General features: G+C 42.6%; 1 protein-coding gene across 1 annotated transcript in view; it reads left to right on the top strand.

Annotated features, from left to right (window-relative positions):
- The window catches only part of LOC116395506 (vang-like protein 1), an 18218-nt gene extending 7832 nt beyond the window's left edge, over positions 1 to 10386 (top strand). Inside the window, exons 4-9 of the mRNA XM_031869449.1 lie at positions 3728 to 4156; positions 4544 to 4719; positions 5508 to 5641; positions 7777 to 7927; positions 8447 to 8681; positions 9226 to 10386. Coding sequence (XP_031725309.1) covers positions 3728 to 4156; positions 4544 to 4719; positions 5508 to 5641; positions 7777 to 7927; positions 8447 to 8681; positions 9226 to 9486 — 1386 coding nt within the window. The 3' untranslated portion in view covers positions 9487 to 10386. The remainder of the gene's footprint in view (positions 1 to 3727; positions 4157 to 4543; positions 4720 to 5507; positions 5642 to 7776; positions 7928 to 8446; positions 8682 to 9225) is intronic.
- Positions 10387 to 11501: the final 1115 nt, after the last annotated feature.

The raw sequence follows: 11501 nt of genomic DNA, 5'->3' as shown, positions 1-11501 counted from the left end.
GTGTGTGTGTGTGTGTGTGTGTGTGTGTGTGTGTGTGTGTGTGTGTGAGTCATAGCGAGAGCAACAAGGCTGTCACTGAGACTGTCCATGCTGCTTTGTGAGACGTTGTGACTTTTTGCCAGAAGGCAGCGAATTCAAATCACAACGTTAGCTCTAGCAATACCAAAGCGTATGGGGAGAAGCGCGTACTTTTGTTTTCGCATTTCATACTTTGCTTCTTTGCCCTTTTCAATGATTAGTTGTACGCACACACCTACTCATAGCTACTACGCTTGCAGCTTTTTATGTAATAAAGAAATAACCACCTCAATTAAAAGAATGGAGTAAATTGTAGGAAACCTGCCAGGCATTTTAATCTAATGCCATTTCTTTTTGTCCCGTAGCTCCTGTGACTCACTTAGAACACAAACACATACACAGCGTCACTAATACGCTCGCAAACACACCAATGTGTAAATGTCATTTTAACCTCTGCCACTGGGGCTCTGCTATTGTGTTTTGTAGCTGGCAGACTGTTTGGTGTGTGTGTTTTTGTGTGTGAGTCTGTGTGAACGGTGATAATCAGTATGTTGTTGTGTTGTGCTTTGGGATGGTGGAACAGGCCTAACCATAATCCATATTCACCCTCTGCCAGATGAAAAGACTGCCAAGCAAGCAGCAGCAGTCATGCTACCCCCTCTCTCCTCTGTAACCCTTCTCTGTTTCATTCTCTCTCAGTTACTCTTTCTCCTCGCTTTACTGTACGAAGAGATCAGGTCTGATTAGTGAAGCGTTAATCTTTCGGGATTAATCCCCTGAGACTTAATGGCTGGTTTTAACAGTGTATTAGCTCGGTAAGTGATACACTGTTTCTCTCACGAGAGGAGACATGAGCATGCAAGCTTGTCCGTATTAACCGTCTGTGCATATTTACCTGAACTGTCAAAAAACGTGTGTGACTTTTCACAGCAAACATTGTCACAGTAGCAAAAGTACTGGTGTTACCACTAGCACTGACAATGACTCTTTTCTATTCAAGCGTCTTGAATAACCGTGTCAGTGAGCCAGCACGCACAACAGCGGGATGTTCATTTTATTATTTACACCGGTGCTTTTCCTACTGTGACGTGTCAAAATGACTTCCTTGAAAAAACCCTATTGCACCTGGTTTAGCCTACGGCACCAAACCAAGTGTCGGTTTCTGTGTCATTTTTGTAAAATACAGGAAAATAAAATAAGCAAAATTTCCTCTTTCTCCTCAATCAGCCGGGAAAAAGCAAATCTGTGCCTCAGAGCTGACATCTGGTGTTGAGCGACACAAACATTCTGGTTTCTCTGTTGACTCTCAGCTTCTCTTGAGCTCTATAATCACCCCCACTGTGTTTAAGTAGAGACAAACTCAAGGTTTAGTCACTTATATGCATATATTTCTGCTTATGTTGTCAGACAACCGAACAGGTACACAGTTCTGATCTGATATTGGGTCATAAATACAGCCCGTTAAAACAACAAACAATAATTCCAGCTCCAATCAGAGAGCCCAAATTTTATGATTGCGAAAATCCAACTTGTCCACATTATTACATGCAGCAGGAGTTTTATTGGGTGTGATAAATAAAAGCATTCTGTGGACAGAGGGATAAAATCGATCGAAAAAGACAAATTAAGCCCACTTTGCTTAATCTAAAAGTATCAACAGCGTCAACTGAGCAAACTTTATCTGCTGATGATATTTCATGCTGTCAAAAGCAGCTCCAGAACAGATGAATAAGTGGACCTGAAGTGGAGATTGTTTAGTCAACTGTTGTTTCCACGGTTAAGAATGAACTGTCAAGCTTAATGGGATATTGTTTTTGTATTCCCACTTGTTCCCTTGGACCCTGGTAAAAGAGAGACTGAAAGAGGTGCGATGTGAGAGGACTATAAATGAGATTGGATACTAAATAGAGTTGACACTGCACTTACATAGCCGACCTCTGGCCTCACACATTAGTCTGGTAGGCAGATACCCAGAATGAAATGCTGCTTCTGGATCCTCCCCCACCTCCCTTCTTACCTCTATCCCACACCTTAAACCACTGCCACCCTCCCTCTCCTCCTCTCATGCTCATTCATCTTCTGGCTCCTGTTGGCATCCCCTCCTCCAGCATGGCGGAGTTAATTAGCTGTGAACAGCAATGGACCACAGAATTCATATTTATGCACCATGTTCATGCTGCATTTTCCTGATTGGAAATATGCAAACGCCATGTCAATTTCATATATTTCACATTCCACAAATAGCAGCAGGGTTCACTTAATCTGCAAAAGTTATATTAACTTCTTAATAGGCGCAATTTACAGGGGAATACACACTCTAGACCGGTGAGATTCAATGCGACCGTCTTCTGTCTGCAGCTTGTCTGGTTTCCCAGCAGCTTGATCAGGCCCATATGGCTCTATAGTTTTGGGCTTTGCAGACTGTTTGATGTGATAGGTGTGTGTCTGTTCAGCTTGTCTTTTCTTCCAGCCCTCTTCGCTGCCCCTGCAGCTGCTGTTCCTGTGATTGGTTGTAGTTGGAGAGATATACAATGCAGTGACACTCTGGGGAACAATGAATGGCTAATTACCTGAATTAATGACAGGCACACAAAAAAGAGAAATGCCTCTTTAGAGCAGACTTGTCATGAATTTATACTCCCTGTCACTCTTTCTTGGAAATATTTATGCAGAAAATGACCCTGCTGGCTAAAAGAAAAAAATGACTCTAATTTGCAATGATGGGCCTGGAAAGCTTCTGTGTGTGTGTGTGTGTGTGCGTGTGTGTGTGTGTGTGTGTGTGTGTGTGCGTGTGCGTGTGTGTGTGTCTACGCGCATATGTTGGCATCTTCTTGCCAACGTGAACGCTACAGCCCTCCCCAACCTGTCATTTTACATTACATCAAAGGGACTTTGAAGGCCCGTCATAATGAGGCAAAACTCCAAGAAAATGAAACATCTCCAAATGGCATGAAGGATGTGCAGTGTGAACGGTGCATAAAGTCCATGATTGCTCGTGCAGAGACGGGAGTAAGATAGGATAATGGAGGAATTGTTGCATGTCAGACACAGGTTTATACTTTTATCAGTTAATTTGCCAGTTTCTCACTCTGCTTTGTCTATTTTGTCAGTGGGCATTTTAAAATGACAAAGAAACACATCTCTCTTGCCTCTAGGGGTATTTAGGAATGCAGATAGTTTTGGTTGCCGTTGCCCATGCTATAAGATATCTCTCTCTGAGATTTTCTTCTCTACCCCAATACCAAAATGTGAACAGAATTTAATTTGTGCTCACAATGTTGAACATTGACATTTAAAGTTGCACTGGCCACTATTTTTTATGTTTTCACAGAATTATTACTCAAATCTGTGCCCCTCAGCGTCTCAGAGTCTTTTAGCATCTTTCAGCTCATTGCTTTGTTTTCCAAAGCAATGCTCTCCTCCACCGTGTATCCAGACGCAGCAGGCAGCTGTTTTCAGCAAACTGACATTCACATGAATGTAAATGTTGCACAGAGCTGGATATACGAATAGGAAACTGTTTTGTTCAATTAATAAGGCGAGATAATATGTCACAGGGCCAAACACCTCTTAATGCAGCTTTTTACATTTTTTTGGTCTAATTTGGTTGAATCAACCCTTTAAGTGCCAACACAATCCAATACCTCTATATATACATCCATGGCTTGTAACATACGCTTCCTTGGCCTTTGTTTCTTTCCTCCCTCAGGATGACAACTGGGGGGAAACCACCACCGCAGTGACGGGCACTTCAGAGCTGAGTATCTCCCAGGAGGAAGTGGTTGGACTTGGGAAGGAAATGTATGATCGGACCGAAAGCTTCCGACGTTATCTTCCCCTGGCTGTGGGCTCATGTGTGGGGCTGCTGGTGCTGGCCACTCCCCTGGCCTTCCTGCTTCTTCCGGCTGTAATGTGGCCGGACAGGCTGCAGGCTTGTGGCGCAGCCTGTGAGGGCCTATTCCTCTCCATCGCCTTCAAGCTCCTCATCCTCCTGATGGCCATGTGGGCCTTGTTTCTCAAGCCAGGCCGTGCAAGCCTGCCCAGAGTGTGTGTGTACCGCGCCTTCCTCACCACGCTCACACTCCTGCTCACCATGTCTTATTGGCTCTTCTATGGGGTCCGAATCCTTGATGCACAGGTGGGTCACAAAGTGTGCCATTAGAGCAATATAAGTATGTATATGGCTTCAAAGATAATAAGTGTGCTCCATCATTTAGTCACAAAATATTTGTTCATGTTAGTCCTTCAAGGTAAGTGGGAAATTGATGTTGAAGGGGTTAATGTTAGGCTTTTATTGTTGAGGCTCATGCATCAGAGCTGTTTGGTTATCTGACAATAATGCTAACTAATCGGACTCGGTTTGATTATTCATTTGTGGTATTTATTCATCTCTAACTTGTCGTTGCTGCCAATCTTGCTGTTGAAAACAAGATGCTTAATTTTAAATATAGGTGGAATGCGAATAAGAATTGTTTTTCATCCTGCAGTAAATGTTTTCAGTAAACCGGTCATGTGGTCTAAGCAGGATGAGGACTACCATGGGATCGTCCAGTTTGCTGTGTCCCTCGTGGACTCCCAGCTGTTTGTCCACTACCTGGCCGTGGTGCTGCTGGAGCTCCGCCACCTCCAGCCCTGCTACAGCGCGTCTGTCATGCGCTCCACAGACGGAGAGACACGTCAATACAACATAGGACAGCTTAGGTACGTATATGGTTCCAAATGAAACGGGAGGATTAAAGAAGAATCTATGAATACAAGCATATCAGAGTTGTACATTTGAATATGACCCATCCGTACAGTACACATTTAGACACACACACACACAGGCACTTGGTCACAGTCATGCACTGTTGAAGTGTGTGTGTAACATCCCTTCATCCACAGGGAAGACTGGCACAGGCAGTAATTGAGTTACTCATCAGCCTCCCCGTCTAGTTTGCTCAAGGCGAGCTATTCTAGGAGTTGAGGGGAGGGATGACACAGTGCACACAGGCGCTCGTCCTATGGCTGTCTCATAAGAGACAGCCATAGACAGCTGTACGGATCGAGCATATGACTTCAACAGGTCTATGAGACAACTCTACTTAGATAAGCTTTGTGTGATGAAGCTAAAAATGAAATGTTTTTTTTTATTTGCATAAAGGTTGAAACCTTGAAAGGAGGCAGAAACAGACTAAGGATACATATTGTATTAATAGCTTCCAATAACGCAAACCGGAACTGCACCAATTTCACACATCGACAAGTCGTGAACACATCCGACAGTGTTATACAAGTGCAATGCTAAATTTGTGAGGAACTCTTTAAAATGAAGCAACAATATAATAACACAGAGATCTTTATCAGGCTTCATCAGGCTAAACAAAACATCTCAGTGTTCAGTGGATTCAAGGGCATCATTCAGGTTCTTATATATGTCAGTCGTGATGTAAATTGTATTTCTTGTGTGTTCGAGTTTACCCTCTCCATCTCTTTTTCATCGCATGCAGCATTCAAAAGGCTGCTCTGTCCATTTTGGAGTATTACTACAGAGACTTCCCACTCCATAACCCAGCCCTTCTCTCTGCCTCCAAACACCGGGCTGCCAAACACCTGGCCGGGTTGAAGGTCTACAACGTGGATGGTTAGTCGCCTCGTATTTTCAAATAAGTACCTTCTATATTTTATAGGATTTCTCTTGACGTCCTTCTCAGTGTTTCATTGGTTCCCACATGGTAACAATCAGTGGCACCTGCTGACCAGTGGCACCAAAAGACGTAATACGGGGAAAGCATGAATCTAATTCATGGTTTTCTAACAATATTGCATATTGTGGAATGAGAAGGTTTGACAGTTTGAAATATACAGCAGTGAGGACGTCGCCAGTCATTTCTATTTTCCCAAAGAAACTATCCTGAGCCTGACTGACGAGTTAGCAGAAGCACTGTGTCGAGATTTTATGTTTCCGGAATGTTTTGTTTTGTTACGCTCTTCACTGAATTCAAATAGTCCTTGGAACATTGTTTTCTGCTGGAGGGAAGGGAGCCGAGCGGTTTGTTGTGGCTACTCTGTCACAGCAAATAAGTCTTACTTAAAATAGTCGAGAGCCAGACAGTTTTGTGACATCTATCTGAAGTCTGACTCTTTGTTGGATCTAAGCCACAGTCAAAGTCTTGTCTTTGTATATCAAATCCCTGTTTTACTACAACTTCCGCTCCTTCTGCTTTCCTCTTGTGATCTTTCCTTTTCCATCTCCATCTCTTTCATGAGCAGCTTTTAAAAACAAACTGAGAAAATACCTTTTGGACCGTAAGTACAGATAAAAGTCCTCAACGTCACTCTACCCAGCACTTTATCACAGGAAGCCACTAATTTCACAGTTCAGTTCCCTCCATCTTCACTACACTCTGAAGCCTCCGTCCCTGACATAATGTATATATTGCATCCGCGGCAAGCACTCCTACTACACACACACACTCAGACACACACAAACTCCAACTGTGATGCTGTCCCTGCACCCACATACACACACCTTGTAATGTCACACATTGCACTCCTTCTTGCTGTTAAAATGGTCCTCTCCTCACCGCCCATAAATCCCCTCCCGCTACACAGCACAGCGGATTTGATGATCTATGGCAGGGATGCAGTATGGGATGTGTTGTCCTCATCGCACCTTCCCTCCACCCCACCCCCCTCCTGATCAAAGTGCAGCGGAGAGGCCTCTAGGGGGCCGCGGAATTTCAGGCCTTAAATAATTCATCAGAGGAACGCTCATTCCTCACATACTCCCACATCTCTCCTTCCTCCCACTCAGCCCGTCTCCAACTCGACTCGCTCTCACTTTCTCCCCCCCCCCCCTTCTTTCTTTTCATTTTGCACTCGCTTCAACCCCCACCCACCCACCCCTCTCTTTCTTATTCACCCAAAGTCGCTCTGCTCATAGCATTAATATGTAGGCCAGGAACTTAAAGAGTTTTGTGTTTACCCATATTTTCAATGGAAAATATTTACAATTCTTCCTGTTCAAATGTTTTCACTGCATTCTTTCCACAGTATGTACTAGACTAGTTTGTCATCCATGTTTTATTGCGTCTTTCGGCATCTCTTTCTCACCTGCACACACACGTATACTATAAACGCACATACTATGCAGATCATATTATTAATGATTTATATCCTTACCTGACCTGCAGCGCTTACTCTCTATAACCTCCCCCAAACTGTTCTGATCTTCATTAATATGTACCAGACCTTACTCCCCCACTATAAAACCCCAGGAACCCTAATATACTAATGTACAAGCTCCATTAGCTTTATGAGTTCGTCACACTAACCAGTGAATTCACAGATATTACTATGGCCTTTGAAGTGTAAAAGAATGAATATTTAATCTACACTGTAATATAAAGGTTTCTGCATCAGAGAAACGTAGAGGCTTCCAGTGGAATTTTCCTCTTTTCTCAGTGCTATAATTAACATTCTCTGTGACTGAGACACATGATTTGGCAGGATGCCCCAGATAAGTAACAAACACTCTTCTTAAATATTTTGTCCAACCTATACATTAGAGATAACACTGAAGAGGCTGATTCATAGTTGTTGGACACCTCCAGTGATGTGTAAGAGCTGAGCTATCCTCCCATCTGACCTTTCCTGTCTCCACAATTCAGTTTGAGATACAGCCCATTAATTAGAGACTCCGGTGGGGTCAGGTGCTATTTTCTCCTGCTCAAACTAGTATAACCAATTTGCCTCTGTCCTCTCCTTTCGGTGCAGCCCCGGGGAGCACTGCAGGAGCGCAGCCTGGTAATGGGAATCAGTCACGAGCCATGGTTACAGCTGCCGCCAAACGCAAAGACAGCGCCCACAATGAGCTGTACTACGAAGAGGCTGACTACGAGAGAAGAGTCCGTAAACGTAGAGCCAGGTGAGCCACAGGGAACAAATGTCTTCATGTGGGAGGGCAGCTTACTGATCTATAGACTCTGTCAGACATGCAGTTCGATACGTAAATGCGATCGGTCTGAATGCACATCTTGTTTAGCCTCCTTTAAGGATGGCATCACAATTATTTTATATCTGTCTTAAAACAATAGTCAGGGAAAACCAAGAAACATTGTGACCTGCCAGTTTAAAGTTGTTGTAGAGATTATTCAACTGTCAGATTACTCTTTAAAAATATGTTTTTCCTCTTATCGCAAAAGCACAGTTAAGAGTTAAAACTCTTGTACGACATACAAGTAAAACGTGTACATATAAATATCCAGTCCCAACTTAATGCCTCTTCAATGTATGCTCATGCATTGCATGGCATTCTAAAATGTACAAGTGAGAAGCGAGCATCCATCAGACTCACGTTTGTCACAATAGCTAAATGTTTTGGCTCTTTTCACAACAGTCCTGTCAAGTAATAAAGCTGCAAGGAACATTGTTCCCTCTTTGTCAGGCTGGTGGTGGCTGTGGAGGAGGCCTTCACACATGTCCGACGGATGAAGAAAGAGGACGAGCATGCAACACCGTCTGACATCATGGATGTGCGTGAAGCAGCTCTGGCTATATTTCCCTCCATGGCCCGGGCCCTGCAGAAGTACCTCCGCACCACCAGGAGGCAGCACTCCCACAGCATGGAGAGCATCCAGAAGCACCTCGCGTTCTGCCTCGTCAACAACATGAGTCCTAAGGTGAGTTTGGCTTTGAACCTCTCTCTCTAGATAACTGAAATATTGTAATGTCAGAATACAATGTGCTGTTAATATTTCAAGCCACAGAAGTACATGTTTAACAGGATGTAAAGGATAATCCCAGATTAGTACAACTTGGATCTTCTTTGCATAGTTCTGGAAATCATGTTAAGATAGCATTGTACTCACCAATGTATCTGCTGAAATCTGGGAACACAATGACACTGCTACAGCAAACAGCACAACAAACAAAACAAAGTGTTTTGACTTATCAGTTAAACTGGCACGCCAAAAACATGGAAAACAATCTTAATACTATGCCGTCTGAATGTAATACACATACAGGCAGTCATTGGCATGACAAACACATGTTGCCATGTATTTCCAGATCTCAACAATTAATATAGTATTTTGATGTTGTTTTTGCAATTAGAAATGGTGCTCAAAAGTATGCAAATGAAGAAATATAATTTTAATCATAAATGTCCTTCACAAAGCGATTTTCTTGGTGAACATGTGTGGTTGGCTGTGTCTGTGTGTCCAGGCCTTCCTTGAGGCCTACCTGGCCCCTGGTCCGACCCTGCAGTACGGCCCTGAGCGCTGGATGGCTGACCAGTGGACGTTGGTCAGCGAGGCTTCTGTCACTGGCGGCATAAAGGAGGGGTCAGAGTTCCTACTGAAGTGTCTTGACTTTAGCTTGGCTGTAACCATCAAGGGCATCCCGTACATTCGACTGACCGAGGAGTACGTCGACCTCAAGTCTCACAAGTTTATACTGCTGCTCCAATCAGAAACCTCGGTTTAACACAGTGGACCAGTGCTGCTGATCTGGACTTACGGGACTGTTACAATTTTTTGACGGAAATTTTTGAAAAATAACATTTTGTACTGTTTTTTTTTTTTTTTTTTTTTACTTATGTGTATGTAATTTCCTCACATAGAGTATGTTTGTGTCCTTGTCTTTGTCCCGGTCGACATGAAAGCAGTAAAAGATAGAAAATGGGAGAGAATATCCTTGGATTTCTTTGTCCTGACGTTTGCAGAACACAGTTCAGGTATTCCTCTATGCACGACAGATGATCTTCACAGATGTTCTACCTTGTAATTTGCATGTGCCAGTGTGAGCCTTCATGAGGGGGGGGGCATGATTTAGAAGGAGTGTGTTTGATTTAGGAAGAAAGGACGTGTGTATTGACTGTAGTGTACACTTGGAAATCTGTCTCGACCTGTCTCTTCTTTCTCCTTAGCGTCACTATAGTGACCAGGATATGTGATATAACCCGCAACCATTTTCACCAAAATGTTTCAGTCTCAGCATTATTTAAATGTCCCGTATTACAGATGTATGTACAGTATTTATATGTGAATATACTTTATCTCTCCAGACTTTTTATATCAAAATTTTGCATTGCCTGAATGATTTTTTTTGTACCTTGTCAAAGTTCTTTTACCTTGTCTGTATTTGTGGAGATAAATAGACTGTAAATAGATGAAGACACGTTTGTAAATGTCAAAATCACTGGAATTTCTCGGACTGAATGCCAACCACAGTACAGCTGAACATAGATGGTCTAGGGAATAGATTGTGAACAAACACATGTGACTTATTGTTATGTATGTACAGTTGTTTGTAGGCTAGTAGAGAGATGTTTGGACAGCTTTGAGATTCATGTGGTTGACCTTTAATATATTGTGTCAAAACTGACCTCTTTGTGCTGTTTAATTTCAAAACATATCCCCCTTTTTTCCATCTTAATTCATCATGAGGTGTATTATTACAGCACCATCCACATAATATACATCCTGCAGCATAAGACAATGCACAACCTAAAGGATTATTACTTCAGCAATTTCAAAAGATTTAGGACATTGAGAGATTTAAGTCTCTCCAAATGTCTCACCAAAATGAATAGTCACTTATCTCATGCTGGCAAATGTTTATATCAAGTGTAAATTAACTCGACCCAGCGTCAGTATTTCTGCTTCCAGTATTTTGTCTCAGTGGCACACAGCTGCCACCTATCTACAGCTACTGGAACAGTAACACTGTCCTGAGCATCAATTCAATTTGTGTGAGTATTTGATCTGTATTTTTAAAACCCTTTGTATTTATGGGGCCTGGTACGTTGTTCCATTTATACCCACACAAGTGTTACTGTGGTCACTGACGGTGTAGTTTTGTTTAGGCTTTTAGAGTGTTGATGGTTGCAAATAGTTCTTGACTACACATGTGCCTCATTTATAGTTAGGATGTGCTCAGCATACATGTGCAGTCGAGTGTGTGTGTGTGTGTGTGTGAGAGAGAGAGAGAGAATGAGGAGAAAGAAAGGGAACATAAAGAAGGAAAGAGGTTGCTTTTCCAAATGCTTTGTCCTCGTCTTCTTTTATACAACAGAACATGTAAAATCACAGGAGCTGTGTCAAAGTCACATTTGTAAGAAAAATAAATATTTGTATCAACCTTTTCAAGGCATTTGATTGCTGTATTTGTATGTAATGATTGAGTGTGTCACTTGGTATCCTTTATTACTGTAAGGCGGATCAGCCTTTATTAGCCTTTCTAGTTGTATTTGTGATTGTCTGCTTTTGTTGTCTTGACAGTGTCTGCTGCACACTGGGCGTTGTTATTGACAGGCAGTTTATTGGAGTCTTGATTGCTCTCCAGACAACTAATGATGTGAAAGTTATCTATTGTGGGTAGATATGCATCATAGGCTGTGATTAGTTCAGGTAGCTTATGGTGGTGCAGCATGAGATTATTAGCAGTAATTACATTTGGGACTGTATTTCACCAGTTGAGCTGCTCATGGCGTTCATGCT

This window comes from Anarrhichthys ocellatus, unplaced genomic scaffold (assembly GCF_004355925.1).
Source record: "Anarrhichthys ocellatus isolate YVR2014 unplaced genomic scaffold, GSC_Weel_1.0 scaffold47, whole genome shotgun sequence".
NCBI lineage: Eukaryota > Metazoa > Chordata > Actinopteri > Perciformes > Anarhichadidae > Anarrhichthys > Anarrhichthys ocellatus.
This window is presented reverse-complemented; position numbering and strand designations above follow the sequence as displayed.